Source organism: Salvelinus namaycush, chromosome 4, assembly GCF_016432855.1.
Source record: "Salvelinus namaycush isolate Seneca chromosome 4, SaNama_1.0, whole genome shotgun sequence".
Classification (NCBI taxonomy): domain Eukaryota; kingdom Metazoa; phylum Chordata; class Actinopteri; order Salmoniformes; family Salmonidae; genus Salvelinus; species Salvelinus namaycush.
This window is the reverse complement of record NC_052310.1, coordinates 29,819,500-29,839,259: the sequence shown is the minus strand read 5'-3', so window position 1 is coordinate 29,839,259 and position 19,760 is coordinate 29,819,500. Positions and strand designations below refer to the sequence as shown.

Here is a 19,760-nt window from a genome sequence, read left to right as displayed (position 1 = left end):
ATTGATTTGCACTTTTCGCACCAAAGCACGGTCATCTCTAGGAGACAGAATGCGTCTCCTTCCTGAGCGGTATGACGGCTGCGTGGGCCCATGGTGTTTATACTTGCGTACTATTGTTTGTACCTTTAGATGTTTGGAAATTGCTCCCAAGGATGAACCAGACTTGTGGAGGTCTACAATTTTTTTGCTGATTTCTTTTGATTTCCCCATGATGTCAAGCAAAGAGGCACTGAGTTTGAAGGTAGGCCTTGAAATACATCCACAGGTACACCTCCAATTGACTCAAAGTATGTCAATTAGCCTATTCTAAAGCCATTACATAATTTTCTGAAATTTTCCAAGCTGTTTAATTAAAGGCACAGTCAACTTAGTGTATGTAAACTTTTGACCCACTGGAATTGTGAAACAGTGAATTATAAGTGAAATAATCTGTCTGTAAACAATTGTTGGAAAAATGACTTGTGTCATGCCCAAAGTAGATGTCCTAACCAACTTGCCAAAACTATAGTTTGTTAACAAAAGTGTGTAGCAGAACAACTGATTGCCCACCTCAACAACAGCCCCTTCACATTACATTCCATGCAGTTTGGCTTCAGAGCGAAACACTCCACAGAAACGGCCAACTGCTTTCTTCTGGAAAATGTGAAGTCCAAGATGGACAAAGGGGGCGTTGTTGGGGCTGTGTTTCTGGACCTAAGGAAGGCTTTTGATACTGTTAACCATGAGATTCTCATCACAAAATTGTCCAAGTTTAACTTTTCCCCTGATGCCTTGAGATGGATGAAATCATACCTTGAAGGCAGAACTCAGTGTGTCAGAGTGAGCAATGAGCTGTCGCCCACTCTTAGCTATGATGTGGGCGTGCCCCAAGGGTCAATACTGGGGCCCCTCCTGTTCAGCCTGTACATTAATGATCTGCCTTCTGTCTGTACTGGGTCTGAAGTTCAAATGTATGCAGATGATACAGTGATATATGTGCATGCAAAGAGCAAACAACAAGCTGCACAAGAACTCACTACTGTAATGGTCCAGGTTACAAAGTGGCTCAGTGACTCGTGTTTGCATCTCAATGTGAAAAAAACTGTTTGCATGTTCTTCACAAAGAGGGCAACAGATGCTACTGAGCCAGATGTCTATGTGTCAGGGGAGAAGCTCCAGGTGGTATCTGATTTTAAGTACCTTGGCATCATACTTGATTCCAACCTCTCTTTTAAAAAGCACGTGAAAAAGGTAATTCAAATAACCAAATTCAACCTAGCTAATTTCCGATATATTCGAAATTGTTTGACTACAGAGGTAGCAAAACTGTACTTCAAATCTATGATACTCCCCCACTTAACATACTGCTTGACTAGTTGGGCCCAAGCTTGCTGTACAACAGTAAGACCTATTCAGTCTGTCTACAAACAGGCTCTCAAAGTGCTTGATAGGAAGCCCAATAGCCATCATCACTGTCACATCCTCAGAAAGCATGAGCTCCTGAGTTGGGAAAATCTTGTGCAATACACTGATGCATGTCTTGTATTCAAGATCCTAAATGGCTTGGCTCCCCCTCCACTCAGTATTTTTGTTAAACAGAAAACCCAAACATATGGCAGCAGATCCACAAGGTCTGCCATGAGAGGTGACTGTGTAGTTCCCCTAAGGAAAAGCACCTTTAGTAAATCCGCTTTTTCTGTGAGAGCTTCCCATGTCTGGAATACACTGCCATCAGACACACATAACTGCACCACATATCACACTTTCACAAAATGCTTGAAGACATGGCTTAAGGTCAATCAGATTTGTGAACATGGTCCCTAGCTGTGTGTTGCCGCTTTCCATGTCTGTTGTCTAACTTGTGAGGTGTGGAAACACTTTGTTGCTTTTATGAATTTTGTCTTGCTGCTTTTTGTTCTATGTTGCTCTGTCTGTATGCTACGTCTTGCTTGTCCTATGTTGCTATGTCTGTATGCTATGTCTTGTTCTATGTTGCTATTGTCCATATTGTAATTGTTTTTAATAACCTGCCCAGGGACTGCGGTTGAAAATTAGCCGGCTGGCTAAAACCGGCACTTTTACTGAAACGTTGATTAATGTGCACTGTCCCTGTAAAAATAAAATAAACTCAAACTCAAACTCAAACAAGAAATTTGTGGAGTGGTTGAAAAACGAGTTTTAATGACTCCAACCTAAGTGTATGTAAACTTCCGTCTTCATCTGTACATGGCGGGCGCGTGCATGAACAAGACAACACAATTGGGCTTCTGGAAACAAAGGTGCAAACTTTACAAGATGGACTGCACCAGCCAGAAAACAGAATGAGATAAAATATGAGATTATTGTCCCTACCAAAAGACGAGGAAAAAGGCGTTGTCGTGCCCTCTTTCTGATTTTCTTGGTGTGTTTGGACCATGATAGTTTGTTGGTGACGCGCCCGCCAGGTTGCGAGCCATGTTTTAATGACTCCAACCTAAGTGTATGTAAACTTCCGACTTCAACTGTATGCTTAGTTTAATATAGTGAAAAGACACCAAAAACTACTTAGTCCAATCAATGTAAGCTAAATATGATGTGGCTGTCCATGGTACTGATTTGTGTGTTTGTGTGTGTGCGTGCATGTAGAAAAAAACATGTTGACTCACCCTACTTGTAGAGAAACGCCAATAACTGATAATCTCTTGTTGGCTAAGTACACGCTTGAAGTTTTTGTATACGCTTTAAGTTTTTGTTGTCCTAGGCTACCTGGCTAAAATCCTTGCTCGCTAGCCTATCTTCCTTTCATGGCCATCTATGTGCCAGGCCAGCTAGCTAACATTAGCCTATTACATCTAGCTACTTCCATCCTCTCAGGCCAGGGCCACAATGTATGAATTTATGGTTGGATCAGAATCCCCGTTGTAATCATTGGCCAGTACGGAGAATTAAGTAAAACCACAAGTCCAAATCCCTATCTCCATCCATGGCTATTTTAGGAAAAGGGATGATTTTAGCTAGCTAGCCACCGGAGGACAACGACACAATGAGATGCAACAATTCAATTTTTTTTTCTGTAAATGCCGTTCTGCTTTTGATGTGATTGTTCTGAAGTCAAATCCAAACTGGCTTCCCTTGACACTTTTTTTTTTGTGTGCCAGGAACGTTCACAGTTGAGCTCACTCAGTTTAGCTCAACGCTAACTGGCTATTATAATTATATTTTTTTATCAAATGAGGCCAAATGCTCGCTGGCTTCTCTAGCATTCAATGCTACAGGCGGCAACAATGTCATACTCTTTTTGACCAGACAGCATCAGATAGATGGGCTACACATACTGAGAAAGAGGGTTGCTGTTTCGCTCACTTGGATGCTTCTCCAGTGAGACACATTCAGCCTCTTGTGAATTGAAAGAAAATTATGAAACAGATGTTCTGAGGTTTGGTGAGTGACTACTATGTAGGCAGCCTGAAATGTGGCCATACTGTTGAGGTCAATGACACCCATGTACACTGTCCCCTCCCCGCTACATCCTTTACCTCCCCCTTCCCTATTCCTACCCCCGTTCCCGTCCCTGCCCATCACCTGTCTCTGGAAAACTCCCAGCGTGGGTCCTCTGGGAGGTCGTACTCTGGGATGGGGTCGTCATGGCCGGCCGAGCTGCGTCGTGTGGTGATGCGGACCAATGGGGTGCTGGAGTTCATCGAGGAGCTGGAGTCATTTGACACCTGTAGGAGACGACAGATTGGCTGATCACCTGAGCCTAGATACACTGGTCAAATAAGAAAGGGCGGGGATAGGCATGTGTGTGTGTTTGTATTACTATAATTGTGAAGACCAGGAGTGTAGGTGGGTAGGTGTGTGTGTGTGTGATGAAAAAGAATCTAAAGATCAAATGCCTCATTTACATGGGCTTTAAATTATATTGATACTGTGCAAATCAACATATTCTTCATGCTTTTTAAAAAGCGAGTTAATGCATGTTAGGGATCATTAGTGATCACAACTCAGTGCTAGAGAGTAACGTTCTATCTGATGAATGTGTCCTTTTATTATTGTCCTCAGGGCTCTTCTCTCCTTTCTGCTCCAACCTTACCTTGACACTGGAACCACCCATCTCTCGCAGGAATGTAATCCATCACTTTTTGTACCTCTTGGAGTTTGTTTTCCCATTGAGGGAAAAGCATCACTCACAGAGAGGTAGAGGAGCTAGAACAGGAGCTAGAGGTGCTGGAGAGCAGTGCTAACATGCTCAGACGCCATGCACTGTAGCTAGCTGTCTTTCAGTGGAGTTAACTGATGCATAGCACCCCAAGCAGTGCGATGTATTAGTTACAGTAGTGTTATTAAAATCCACTTCTCCTGAACAGCTAAATTAACTGGGCTCTCAAATCAGAGTTCCAGTAACCCAATTGATCTATGTCGGGAATACAAATGCGGTGGAACATTTTGGGTGTTTTCTGCTCTTTGTAGGTAAACCTTGGACTATTTTCTGTTGTTTTTATTTAAGTCTGAGTATATGGGGCGTTTCACACTGCTGCACCTGAACCAAGCCAAGCCAAGCTGTACTGAGCTGGCCTGGTTACACATCCACCATAGTAGCTGAAACCATGAAAAAATGTAATCCCAGTCAGTACAGTTTGGGTCGGCACAATAGTGTGAAAAGACAATCATGTATGAATGCATGTGTGCGTGGAGTTTGTCTTTTTATGGGTGTTAAATGCCTTGGAAACCCCTTATCTACTTTCTGTTACCTGGCGACGCAGAGGTATCTGCTTGCTGAGTTTGTGGACTGCTGGCTGGTTCCCGAAGTCAGGCTTCTTAGCCGTATTCCTCATCCGGCACACCACCACAATGACCACCATACAGGCGATCAGGAACACCCCGATGCAGTAGATGGCTATCTCCACGTAGTCAGGTGATGTCAGACCCGTCACTATCTCTTCCTTATTGGCTGTTTGGGGAGCAGAGGGAGGGGCAAGGGGAGAGTGTCAGGGAGGGATAGAAAGTGGAACGTAGAGGCCCATACTGACTCATGACATAATGTACACATACAAACACACGGACGTGGGCACACAGACACACAGACACTTAAACAAAAAGACATGGACACGTCCCATAGACGCACATGTATGAACAGAACACATGCTATGGAAACGACACACACACGTCATTGCTAGATAGACAAACAAAACATAAATAATGAGAAAGACGCACACATGTTTTTCTCTCTCCATCCCCCTCCCTCTACTCTCCCTCTTCTTCACACAACCATCTACTGACCATCTAGGACAGACAGAAAATGGAATTGAACTAAGAAGAGGGGGTATATAGGTATATATAATAATCATTCTGATTTTATTTCTATGAGGTAAATACACTGAGCTCAAGCAGGAGGCTGTACTAAGTGCCTACATTCAGGGTTACTTGACACACCACACACGCAGGGTGCAGACACACTCTCTCAAATACACACACATGCACGCACACACACGTTCTCCCTCTCTCACCTGCATACACACACCCTTTGACACACACGCTTCACATCAGACTGCAAAAAAGTGAGTGGTGCCCTTTGTGGCGATATATGGCCTGAGCTTCCTGTCTGTAGGAAATGGGTCTGGGTCTGTCTATGAGTGGCTATAGGACCACAGCCGGTTCCATAATGCATGTCATCCACCCATGGCTACAAACAATGCCCTTGTACTGTGCAGCCAGGGGGGAAAAATAACACGTAGGAACCTTTCTCCAGTCGGCTTCGTATCACCTGGTCCAAAAACCACAGCGCAACACAGAAGGCAGAAGAGCCATGCAGGCGCCACCAGAGCAGATACATGGGGACTAGGGCAATAAATTAAAGATACTATTCGCCAAGATAATTAAATCCAATCAAAGAAAAATGTTCATGCTCCGAATACATCGTGAAATGCTTTGACAAGCCCATTGCTTGACAAGCACATTGACAAGCCCTTAACCAACAATGCCGTTTTAAGGAAAATAAGAGTTGAGAAAATATTTACGAAATAAACTAACGTTTTTAAAAAAGTAACACAATAAAATAACAATAACAAGGCTATATATACAGGGAGTACCGGTACCGAGTCAATGTGCGGGGGTACAAGTTAGTTGAGGTAATTGAAGTAATATGTACATGTAAATAGGGGTTAAAGCAACTATGCATAATAATAGTATTTTGTTCAGAGACAAAACAAGGTTATTATCTGGGAGGGCATTGAGGGGATTTTTGTACCCGCTGTCTGTTCATGTTGTGGATTACAGGAGATTAAAGTGCTATCATCCATCTCATTTAACGTCCAGACTCCAGACATCTCACCCACCCTACATACATGTAGATGTATTAATGTTGGCTGACTCTGTTCCCTGAACTGAAGCTCTATCTAAGGAATGAGCATAAATGTTCTATTTAAATGGACTTTAACTGTGTTTGGTAAGTACAGTGGGGTTCGAAATGATTGATATCCTTGATAAAGATGAGCAAAATTTATAGGATAAAATAAATCATTGAAACAGTGAGCTATATTGTATGCTCCAAACATTTTGGAAATTCTATTCTTTTATACGAATATACATGCTCAGAGAAAGAGATTTTGTTTAACAGTACCGTAATTGCTGGACTATTAAGCGCACCTGAATATAAGCCGTACCCACTGAATTTTTTACAAATATGTATTTTGTACATAAATAAACCGCACATGTCTATAAGCCGCAAGTGCCTACCGGTACATTGAAACAAATGAACTTTACACAGCCTTTAAACGAAACACGGCTTGTAACAAAAATAAATAGGCTTTTAAACGAAACACGGCTTGTAACAAAAATAAAAAATAAATAGCAGTAAACAGTAGCCTACCAAGAAAGTCAAACTTCATTGCGGTGGCGATTGTTATGGCTTTCAGTCGGATCTGCACAGTTCCAACGTCTTATCGACTCATTAATTCTTGCGAATATAGGGGGTGCTGTTTCGACTTAGCATAAATTGGTCTCCAGATTAAACTGCCTAGTACTCAATTCTTGCTCGTACAATATGCATATTATTATTATTATTGGATAGAAAACACTCTCTAGTTTCTATAACCGTTGGAATTATGTCTCTGAGTGGAACAGAACTCATTCTACAGCACTTTTCCTGACAGGGAGTGAGATTTCAGAAATCTTGGCCTCTGGTCCCAGGTCAGTTTTAATGTCCCTGTGAATGCTATGAGGATACAAACACTGCCTACGCCTTCCTCTAGATGTCAGTAAGTGGTGACAATTTGAATGGAGTCGATTGCGCAATCAGGGCCTGTATAAAACACCAAAGAGCGGAAGTACATGTCTTTTCTTCCCTGCGCTTGGCGCACGATGGATGTCGGACTGGCCTCTTTCCAAGCTTTGGTTTAGCCAGTAATATATCGCCGGTCATGTTTTTACTCGTTATAGGTGTTAAAAACATCATAAGGTAGTTAATTTAAACCGTTTTATAGCAATTTATATCCGTTTAGTGCGATTTTCTGGCATTTCTTTGTGACGCACTTCCAAGAGCTGGGCACTTTTCTAGTACATGCCGAACGTTAGTGGCCATTTCGACGGGACAAGAGGACATCTTTCGACCAAAAGACGATTAGACCGGAGAAAGGATACATTGCCCAAGATTCTGATGGAAGATCAGCTCATAGTAAGAACTATTTATGATGATAAATCGTTGTTCTGTAGAAAAATGTTAAACGCATATTCCGCCATTTTCTTTGGGGTAGCTTCGCTTTGGCGCACCCGGTATTGCACAGTAAGGATAATTTAAAAAATGTAATTCAGCGATTGCATTAAGAACTAATTTGTCTTTCAATAGCTGTCCACCCTGTATTTTTTAGTCAAGTTTATGAATATTTATTCATTAGACTAGATCACTGTCCAATATGGCGCCCGACATTTTTAGGCCAGTTTTGCTACTATTCTCATTGTATAACCACGTTTTTTTGTGGCTAAATATGCACATTTTCGAACAAACTCTATATGTATGTTGTAATATGATGTTACAGGAGTGTCATCGGAAGAATTCTGAGAAGGTTAGTGAAAAAATTAATACATTTTGGTGGTGATAATGCAATCGCTCTTTTTGCCTTGAATCAATGCTCGGGTAACGTTTGCACATGTGGTATGCTAATATAACGATTTATTGTGTTTTCGCTGTAAAACACTTAGAAAATCTGAAATATTGTCTGAATTCACAAGATCTGTGTCTTTCCATTGCTGTGAGCTGTGTATTTTTAAGAAATGTTTTATGATTAGTAATTAGGTAATACACGTTGCTCTCTGTAGTAATTCTAGTCGCTTTGGGGAGATTTGTGATGGTGGCTGCAATGGCAAACTATGATTTATACCTGAAATATGCACATTTTTCTAACAAAACCTATGCTATACAATAAATATGTTATCAGACTGTCATCTGATGAAGTTTTTTCTTGGTTAGTGGCTATTTATATCTTTATTTGGTCGAATTGGTGATAGCTGGTGATGGAGTGAAAAAATAGTGGAGTAAGAAAAATGGTGTCTTTTGCTAACGTGGTTAGCTAATAGATTTACATATTGTGTCTTCCCTGTAAAACATTTTAAAAATCAGAAATGATGGCTTTATTCACAAGATCTGTATCTTTCATTTGGTGTCTTGGACTTGTGATTTAATGATATTTAGATGCTACTATTTACTTGTGACGCTATGCTAGCTATGCTAGTCAGTGGGGGGTGGTGGGGGGTGCTCCCGGATCCGGGTTTGGGAGGTGTTAGAGGTTAAGGCCAAGCTCCCGTGCAGCAGCTCTATTTCCTTTTCCAACAGCCAGATCGATCGCCTTCAACTTGAAAGCTGCATCATATGCATTTCTCCGTGTCTTTGCCATGATGAGGGTGACAAAATGACTACCGTAATCAGAATGATGGCAAGTTTGAGCGAGCTCGATTTACGTCACATTATGTGACGGTGCTCAGTTTTTTGGCGGCATGAATCTTGTGAAAAAAAAAAAAAAAACATAAATTAGCCGCGTCATTGTATAAACCGCGAGGTTCATAGCGTGGGAAAAAAGTAGCGGCTTATAGTCCGGAAATTACGGTAATACTTTTTTTCTCTCAAAAAGGTAAGAGTCTGTTTTTTAATACCTTTCAATAGCTCACCTTGTGAGGATAATGGCACTGAGACATTTTCTAAAATGTTTTATGAGTTGAAGAACACATTGGGAGGGATCTTAGACCATTACTCCGTACAGAATCCTTCCAGATGCTTGATATCCTTCGTCTAAGTTTATGGACTTGAAAATGGGTTTCAAGTCCAGAGACAGATGGCCATTGCAAAAGGTTGATTTTGTGGCAAATAACCAGGTTTCCAGCCAACCTTTTTATGTTGGATAAAAAAATGTCACGACAGGCCTGATCAAAATGTGTTGGTAAACCTTCCAAATGTCAACAAAACAAAATATGCTAGACAAGGTGGGATCTTTTTGTGTCGGTAAAATGTATTATGCAAGAAATGGCAGTGGAAATGCCTTTATGCGCAAATATCGATATAACAATAACCATTTTATCAAACTTGGAGTCACGAGATTATATGGTGTGTGGTCTTCTCACTCGGGAAAGCATGTAGTTTATTATGCTACATATGAAATAAGTTATGATGAACTTCACAGGGTGGTGAAAGTGCACTGCGATGAGCTTGATCGTTGCTTTTTTGGGGGCCATAATAATCTCATAATCTCATCATGTGGCTATACATGCGAGCTGTTCTATATCGAGTGCACGTGCCAAGACCAGAGTGGTCACATTTGCTATATAAGAAATGTTTTTTTTGTGACAAAACCATCAGTAGAGTTGAAAATGCTACGGAAACCCATTTAACGTGGGAATTTAACCGCAGAAGTTATTTTTATGTGCACTACGTCATCAAGCACAGCCTTTTACTGTCAACAAGTCAATTGGATGGAAACACATCTCTGGTGGGAAAATGCGCATATTGTTTTTATGTGTTTTTGTTATATTAGCATGAAAATCTGTCACTATTTGGATGGAAACCTAGCTATAGAACAGCGGAGGCTGCTGAGGGGAGGACAGCTCATAATTATGGCTGGAATGGAATCAATGGATGGTATCATACGTGGTTTCCATGTGGTTGGAAACCACGCATGACCCCTCCTCCCCACAGCAGCCTCCACTGCTATAGAACCACTTCTTTGTGGACTTTGAAGTGTATTGGGGTTATTGTCTTGCTGAAAGATCCATTTGCGGCCAAGTTTCAGCCTCCTGGGGGAGGACACCAGGTATTTGGCTAAAATGTCCTGGTACTGGGTAAAGTTCATGATGCCGTTGATCTTAATAAAGGCCCCAAGACCAGTGGACGCAAAATAGCGCCAGAACCACCACCATATTTTACAGTAGGTATGGCGTTCTTTTCTGTTCATGCATTCTCATTTCGACGCCAAACACACCACTGGTGTGCGTGGCCAAAGAGCTCTATTTTCATGTCATCCAACAAATGTAAATGCCTGTAGTTTGCTAATCGGCATTGGCACTTGGATTGGAAAAGGTGCTTTGGTCAGATGGCATGAAAATAGAGCTCTTTGGCCATGGACACAAGTGGTGGGTTTGCCATCAAAATGAGAATACATAAGCAGAAAAGAAAATCTCTCTATCTGAGCAATTGTATTAGTATAAAATAATATATATATGTATTAGTATAATATAAAATAATATAGCTAAAATAATATAGCTATTTGAATGAGTTATTTTATACAGTTATTTTTGCAAATCTTTATCAAGGGTGTCAATGACCCCATGGTAAATCTATGGATGTTTGTCAGTGCATACATGAGGGACACAGACGCACACACACACAGACACACTTGCACAGACACAGAGAGACACACATTTAAAGACACACACACAATCGTGCAGACACATGAACACACACATACAATTAAACTAGGACTGCCAAACGATAAAATGTTCTAATCGAGTTAATCATACGATTTGCTATGATTAATCGCAAATTCAGAATTCGCTCAAATTAAGATGTAATTTAAGATTGTTTATACAAAAAGCATTACAAGAATAATGACGTCTTGATTTATCCCAAAATAATGGTTATAAAAATTAAGTAAATTGATAAAACACACCTTCTTTCATAAAGCATACCTTCTTTAACCTCAATGTCAACTTGTTTTGGAAACAACATTGTTTTTAGCAGTATATATTATGTATTTTGGATGTTTTCAGTCGATATTGAACGCTTTCATACAATCTGATTAATCACAATAAAAAAAATGTGTGCACTAAAATCAAATTAACTGATTAACTCTGACAGACCTAATTTAAACACACACATGCAAACACACACACACAATATCAAATATATTGAAAAATGTAAAAAAAATATTGGCCCTGATAATTGAGAAAGTCAAGCCGTAAGTATTCCAGCTGTGACATTCTTTTTTATTATCTCAAGGAGAAATAATAAAAAGGCAATCAATTATCAGAGCCAGGAAAGAGGTGGAGCCACGAGGGAGTTTTTATTCATTCTCAGGGAATGACAGAGAAGTCACTGACACCGACAAACAGACAGAATCACCAAGACAGACAGACACCCTTCTTGTGTAAAAACTTGCAGTCCGAGCAAAAATTTACGTAGCACCAACATACTTTTCCCGAGAACCAGGAGAGAGAGAGAGAGAGAGAGAGAGAGAGAGAGAGAGAGAGAGAGAGATGAGGGAGGGGGAGAGAGAGGCAAACCTCCTCTTGAGTAACGAGACACTCGAGCCATTCGGAGAAGTCGGGTTATAATAAGCTTAGAGCAAATGTCTCTTTATCTGGCCCCTTGCTTTCAACACATCAAGATAACAAAATATATCTAATACATATTCCTGCTCTAGTATTACACCGAATTAGATGTTGAGTTGTTGACTGTGTAAGTTCATCATTGTATTCTGATATTTTGTTATTTCGTTGAGTTTGTGTGTCTTTCACTCCAAAGGAACTTTTCACTTCTCCCTCCTTCCTCCCATAGAAATCATCAAAATAACTTTATTGACCGAACGTTTTAAAACCGTTAGTGAATGACATTGAGAGAGAGTGAGAAAGAGAGAGAGTGAGGGGAAAGGGAGGGCAGTATATGAGTGTATATACCTGGAAGCACCGTCAACCAAGCAGTGTGATAGGAGATCCCAATAGAATTACCCGCCAAGCAGGTATACTCCCCAGCATCCTCGTAAGTGACATTGGGGAGGTAGAGGACTTCAATCTCCTTGTCCGTGGTGTTTACACCTGCGGTCTGGGAGAGGGTTAGGAGTAGTTGTGGAGGAGGATGAGGAGGAGAAAAGGAGGAGAATGGAGTATGAGAGAGGAAGGGTGGAAGAAGAAAGGGAAGAAGAGGAAGAGGAGAAAGAAGGGGCAGGTCAATGGGAGAGGAGGGACGGAGGAGAAAGAAGAGGAAGAGACAGGGACGGAGGATGAGAAAGGGAGGGTGGACGTTAGGAGGATAAATTATATTTAAGGAGTGAGTAGGAAGAAAGTAAGATAAAGGGAAGGAGTGAGAGTAGCAATGGAGGGGAGAAAATAGCAGAGAGGAGAGAAGAGTAGGAAAAGCAGAGGTAACAATTAGACCCACAACACCATGAGAGAGGAGTAGCTGGATGGTGTCCATAGCTGGGAGGAGAACGGTCGTCCCATCTATAGAGAGATAGAGTAGATGGGAGGAGCTTCCAGGGAAGGGGAGGAGCGTCCAGCGAGGGAGGGTCTTCAAAACAAACAGGCAGAGCACCTTGTACCACAAGAAATAACAGCAAACACAATACACCAAAACACGTGATAAAAATACCCTTCACCCACAACACCAGAGCCCAATCATATCCACACCAGGCCTGGGCATGCACAGTACACACAACCACAGAAGAAGAAGGCATGGAGATCACCCCACTGCAGCCCCCAACACTAACATGTGCCCTTACACATCACACCATTCAAATGGGGGGGTCGGGGGAAAAAGAAGAAGGAGAGAGAGAGAGAGACAGACAGACAGAGTTGAAAGGTCTGAGATGGACATAGCAGGATAGTGTGAGTGTGCAGGTACAGTAGGCATTTCCATGGCTGTACAGTCAGTCAGTAGTTACAGTAGAGCAGCTGGGAAAGAATCAGTCAGTCCACAACCCAGCAGGAACTAAGACCACCACACCGAATCGGGTCAGTGACAGGCCCAAAGAGACCACACGGGAGGTGGTCAACAGAGGTCAAGGATCAGGGGTCAGCGGTTACCTGGGATGACCGTCAGCCAGCCCGACTGGTTGACCGCCCCTATATAATTGGAGACTTTACAGGTATATTCTCCGGCGTCCTCCTCAGTCACGTTGGTGAGCGTGAGCACCTCCACGTCCGAGCTATTGATGCCTGAGCGCTGAGGTGTGTGAGCCACACGAACACACACATGCACGCACACATGTGCACGCATGCACACATCCACAAACAACCAAACGCACGCACGCACGCACGCACGCACGCACGCACGCACGCACGCACGCACGCACGCACGCACGCACGCACGCACGCACGCACGCACGCACGCACGCACACACACACACACACACACACACACACACACACACACACACACACACACACACACACACACACACACACACACACACACACACACACACACACACACACACACACACACACACGGCACCAGGGGGACAAAACAAAACACAGGCCTGTTACTATCACATCTGCACCTCAGTGCAGGGAAAGGAGGTTACAGGAGCCGCCACCCAGACATGAATACAGCCAGTGTTCCAGTAGTATAGAGGGAAAAGGGGTATTTATTATTATTCCTAAAGGAGAGAGATTAGATACTACAGGAAGACAGATGGGATAGTAACAAAAATGCTGCTTTTACAAATGGCAATAAAGTTACCTGAAAACAAAAAAATTATTAGCCTATACTTTGAAGAAAAAAAATACATGAAAAATACTGAGTGTGTCAATCAGGTAATCAGATGTCACAAGAAAGAGGAACCAATCATTTTCACTGATCAGGTCAAAACAGCCAATGAGGGGCCAGGGAGGGCTGGAACGTACCTTCAGTACACGGACGTAGGGGTGTCCGTCTGGGCCGGTGCGACTACCATTTTTCTGGATGTGCTGCAGCCACTGGATGTGGGGCTGAGCATCACTGTACACCTTACACACGAAGCGTGCGTCCTCCCCTACATGCACACTGGTGTTGGCTGGCAGCCCTGCCTGGAGAATGGGCCTATGAGGGGACCGTTCTAAGATGGAGAGAGAAAAGAGGAGCTGTTTTATGGTGAGTTAGTTTGTGCTTGAGACATCGCCATTGGCCATTTCAAACCTCAACCTTGCACCATACACCCCTTGGTAAAAGACAGATTTGTATTTCTAATATCAATGACAGCCAATTGATCAACTAAGCTAGATCACCACTGGGTACCTTGGGAATTAGGACACAGACTTCACTTTGTCTTAAGGAACTGAAAACGAGCACAGAATACTTGGGGGTGAGGGTTCGGAGAGTCATGGGGAGTGGTATGAGGCTTGAGGGGCACTGGATGGGTTAAAGAAGGAGGGCTTATAAGTGAGTGGCAGAGAAAGGAGAGGAGGGGTGGGAAAATAATAGAGCGAATAAAGGGAGCTCAACAGACAGAGTGAAAAGAGAAAGAAAGAGGGGTGAAGAGGGTGAATTAAAAAAAGATGCATGTGTATTAGTATTAGTGTATTAGTGGTTTAGCGGACTCATGTGGAACCTGCCTGAAGTCATCATGTAGTCTTGATGGCTGCTTGGCATTGCTACTGATGACTTATTCACCAGTCTGCTCTCTGACCACACTGTGACTCGAGTGTTTCTGTGAAATGTATGTTTGTGACTCAAGTGTTTCTGTGAAATATATGGTTGTTTGCATGTATAGCATATGTCAGGTGTGGATCTATCCATAACTGTATGGCGACTATGATGTACTATCCATATATGTTATAGACACCATGCTATCCATGCATTTATGGAGAGAACAACACCTGACACATACTGCACACACACACACCCACTCTGCCCTTTCATTATCCCGATCCACTCACCCGAATCAAATACAAAAATCTATTTATCAATTAAGTCATTAGTAAAGTACTTATGGCTGCTGGGAGTTGGTAGTTAGGAGTTGAGGGGAGGGACGGACTTCTGTGGCGTCTAAGCAGCACCACTAAACTCTGGGTAACCTGGCGGCTTGACACGCAGGACCCTGGGGGTCAGGGAGGGGTTGTTGACCGGAGGGATATAGGGCCAAGCCCGGACCAGGGGAAGAAAGTGAAGAAGGAGTGAAAGAAAAGTGGAGGGGGCTGGGCATAAACAAAGTGCCCGCGGGGTGACTGGGTACCCCTGTGGGTGAGCAGGCTGGTGAAGGCCAACGGGTACCATTTGTTGACCTCTCGGCGACGCTCAGTCAGGGCACAGATCTGTGTGTGTGTGTGCACTGCATGTATGTGTGTGTGTTTGTCTGGGGGGCCCTCCCCCCGCGCCCGTGGACAGTTTCAGCCAGAAAAGGCTGGTCTAGCTTTGTTTTTAATGTCTGATCCTGTTGGTCATTTGAGCCCAAAAGCCCGATAAGAACTGCGTTCCAGACACTCTCTCCCCCTCCATCTCTCTTTCGGTCTCCACCCCTTCTCACACTCTCTTAAACAGTGAAATTCAGTCAAATTAAACAAGAGGTTGTGGGGGGGGGGGTTAGTCTGGAGCCGTACATAAAAAGGGTTTACTGCTGAGCAATAAAACAGAACAAAAAACAGAAACAGAGAGAGTCTGAAGGAGAGCTTTAGTTAATCCCATAGCAAGGGGGCCTGGAAAGGGGAGAATATGTGTGTGTGTGTGTGTGTGTGTGTGTGCATCCTGAGGCTACTTGAGGTATTTGAGGGTATTTACACTCAGGATTCCATCTCTTGTCTGATAGTGTTGTGAACATTGCCCTTTATTACCATGGAGACCCTGACAGAAGGCTAGGGCAAATGAACAGAGGGGGTCAACTCTCCTGAGAGTTGAGCTTTACAACCACATGGACAAATAACATCCAAGACCTCTGGGAATTAAACCACAATGTATTGTGTATTGACCTACTGGTTATCATTGATTAACAGTGTGGAGTAGTTGCCCCTAGATGCTGATCTGTGGTCAGTTTTTCATTTTCTCCACTAATGGTTAAAGTTAGCTGATCCTAGATCTGTACCTAGGGTAAAGGTCTCACCGGAGCTTGATGAACCCTAGAGGACAGAAGTGCTTTGATGCCCACTGGTTGTTTTTCATGTGGTACAGTAAGGACAACAGGGAAACAAATAGATACAGATTAAAACAATGGCCAAAGACCCCCCCCCACCCCACACACACACTGGGGTTGGTACAATGACCATTTACCTGTTTAACCAACGGTTATGGATAAAGACTGTCATGAAAATAAAATAACTGTCCTAAAAAAATATATATACTATATATATGTATATATATATACAGTAACAGTCAAAAGTTTGGACACACCTACTCTTTCAGTTTTTTTTTGGTTACTACATGATTATATGTGATATTTCATAGTTGTGATGTCTTCACTATTATTCTACAATGTAAAGAAAAACCCTTGAATGAGTAGGTGTGTCCAAATGTTTGACTGGTACTGTATATACATCAAAATATTAGGAACACATGCTCGTTCCATGACATAGACTAACCAGGTTAATCCAGGTGAAAGCAATGATCCCTTATTGATGTCACCTGTTAAATCCACTTCAATCAGCGTAGATGAAGGGGAGGAGACATGTTAAAGGAGGATTTTTAAGCCTTGAAACAATTGACACATGGATTGTGTATGTGTGCCATTCAGAAAGTGAATGGGCAAGACAACATATTTCAGTCACTTTGAACAAGGTATGGTAGTAGGTGCCAGGCGCACTGGTTTGAGTGTGTCAAGAACTGCAACCCTGCTGTGTTTCACGCTCAACAGTTTCCCATGTGTATCAAGAATGGTCCACCACCCAAAGAAGATCCAGCCAAATAAAGTCCATGCCCTGATGAATTGAGGCTGTTCTGAGGGCAAAAGGGGGTGCAACTCAATATTAGGAAGGTGTTCCTAATGTCTTGTACACTCAGTGTATATATTTATTTATTTATTGTGGAATGAACAACTGACTGAAGGTGTAGCTGCCGGACATTCATGCAGTTGAGTCTGTTTCGGTTGTAACATGGACACTTAACAACGTGATGAAACTTTGTTGCTCCTTGCGGAAACAAGTAAGGTATTATAGCAAACGTAAAACAAGCAAATTGTTGTAGCAAACGGGTCTTTGGTTGCCTAGGCAATGCCCCCTGCCTCCAGCAGCACATACACTCTTAGAAAAAGGGGTTCCAAAAGGGTTCTTTGGCTGTCCCCATAGTATAACCCTTTTTGGTTCCAGGTAGAACCCTTTTGGGTGCCATGTAGAACCCTCTGTAAGGGTTAACACCTTTTTTTCTAAGAGTGTAGAAACGTAATGAATATCATATCATTCTATTTCTATGGCAGCACATGCAGTCAGTAGCGGAGGAGAGGAGAAAATGTACTTCTTTAAAAAATATATACATTTGTACGGTTATAACAGTGACCAAAATCGTTTGGCTGAGCAATAACCATCATCCAAAATTCCATGACCGTCACAGCCATAACACACACACACACACCCACAGCAACACACTGAGATGGGTCTCAGTCTGGGACACAGACCCATATTCATAATCATAAGAGTAGATTGTTGAATAACTCAGCAGGGAAAAACACACACACAGGCACGCAATATATACAGTGTACACACATTTACCGATTTATCTGACATTTGACTAACCCAAAGCCTCTGATTTAACCCCCTCTTCTCCCCCACCCTCCTGCTAGTTTATTTTGCAAGATGACCAGTGCTCTACATAATACATTGAACACAACACACACACACACACACACACACACACACACACACACACACACACACACACACACACACACACACACACACACACACACACACACACACACACACACACACACTCTAGTCTTGTTTGCTCCAAAGGTCAGAGTAAAGGGGTTGAGTGAGTTAGGTTTGAATTTGCTGTGTTCCCTTGTAATAATGCTGACCAATGTTCCCTCTAAGCTGCGCGCATGCGAGAATGAACTTTTCCGTTATTTAACACTATCAACGGGTCCCTTATTATTAATAATATTAGCCACTTTCAATGTAACATACCACAACAAAACAAACTATGAAAGACTTAGTATGCAAAACTAACTATGCAAGAGATTTGGTTGTAGGCAGAACGCATTGGAGTAGGATTTTATTGCATTGACACGCGTGCGGCATAACCAATCAGAGCTGCAGTAGGACTATATCACATAGACCATTGGCAAATATGGATCTGTGCCGTTCACTTTGAACTGGACTGTTCTACAGCATGAGCAGTCGTGAGTAGATGCGCTTGTTTTGAGATCAAAGCGAGAGCTTTATGTAGCCACGTGTGCACATTTCGTTAATAACCTTTGCTAGTTAGTGAGCCCAGTTATAGATAATTTGCAGTCAGCAATAGGTAAGTGATTGCTTCCTACAAGAGCATAAAACGTGTACATTTCTAGACATCTTTAAAAAGCAAGTCAGGTAAAGAGCATTGTGTTTGTCTTAAAGGGGCAGTGTTGTATTTTGAGACAGGCTTGAATAAGCTAAGTACCCAATAGGCAGAGGGTAGCATTAATTCTATGTAATAATGGTATGCGAATAATAATGCATTTTATTTTGTAAAGTGGTTTCTTGTATCAAACAACACAACATTTTCATTCACCTTGTCTGATGGAGAAGTGGATTAACAGTTTAATGTCAAGCTCTGAATGTTTTTTCAAAAGTGTCATGGAATATAGGTCTACATTGAACATCACACATTGGCTGCTACTGAAGGCTGAATGATAGAACAACTATTTCCATGTTAAAATGTTATGGGATGCATTTTATCCATTGTTCTTGATGGAGCCACAGTAACCTACTTGCCCACTGTTAAAACTGAAACTTAAAGCGGGTACAGCCTCAGTGTTCACAATAAACGTGAGCTGAAGGTTGCACAGAATCTTAACAACGTTCAAGAAGACCAGAAATTTGCTCAGTGCCCCAAAAAATGTTGAGGTAACATTGCTGCTGACTGCATTGGTTTTGTTTTCTCCCCGAGAGAGGCTCAGCAGCATGTACTCCCACTGTCCCTCTCCAACTCCTCTAACAGTCACATCCCTGGCCCCTTATGTCCAGCCGACATTTGCCGGATTCACAGTGTTGGGCCAACCCGAACAGTACTGGGCTGGGCTTGGATATTTTCTTTTCACAATGTCTTTTCACGCGAGTTTCCAAAAAATGCGGCTGATGCGTAACCAGGCAAGCACAGTACAGTTTGGCTTGTCTTGGTGTGAATCAGACTATTGTGACTAAGGAGCAAAAAATTGTCAAAGACTGCAGTCACCCAAGTCATAGACTGTTCTCTCTGCTACTGCACGGCAAGCGGTACCAGAGCTCCAAGTCTCGGTCCAAAAGGCTCCTTAACAGCTTCTACCCCTAAGCCATCAGACTGCTGAACAATTAATCAAATGGCCATCCAGACGATTTACATTGACCCCCACCCTTTGCTTTTACACTGCTGCTACTCGCTGTTTATTATCTATGCATAGTCACTACATGTACAAATTACTGCGACTAATCTGTACCCCCGCACATTGACTCGGTACCGGTAC

At 42.6% G+C, this 19,760-nt stretch overlaps 1 protein-coding gene across 4 annotated transcripts in view; it reads right to left on the bottom strand.

Annotated features, from left to right (window-relative positions):
• LOC120046432 (fibroblast growth factor receptor 2-like) overlaps nucleotides 1-19,760 on the bottom strand; it is a 100,732-nt gene that overhangs the window by 38,217 nt on the left and 42,755 nt on the right. For 3 of the 4 annotated variants that reach the window (XM_038991657.1, XM_038991659.1, XM_038991660.1), the window contains 4 exons: nucleotides 14,062-14,252; nucleotides 12,115-12,259; nucleotides 4,704-4,909; nucleotides 3,541-3,683 (listed from right to left, as the gene is read on the bottom strand). In XM_038991657.1, coding sequence (XP_038847585.1) covers nucleotides 3,541-3,683; nucleotides 4,704-4,909; nucleotides 12,115-12,259; nucleotides 14,062-14,252 — 685 coding nt within the window. Of the gene's footprint in view, nucleotides 1-3,540; nucleotides 3,684-4,703; nucleotides 4,910-12,114; nucleotides 12,260-13,239; nucleotides 13,379-14,061; nucleotides 14,253-19,760 lie in introns of all 4 variants that reach the window. The other variant, XM_038991658.1, reaches the window with a different exon arrangement.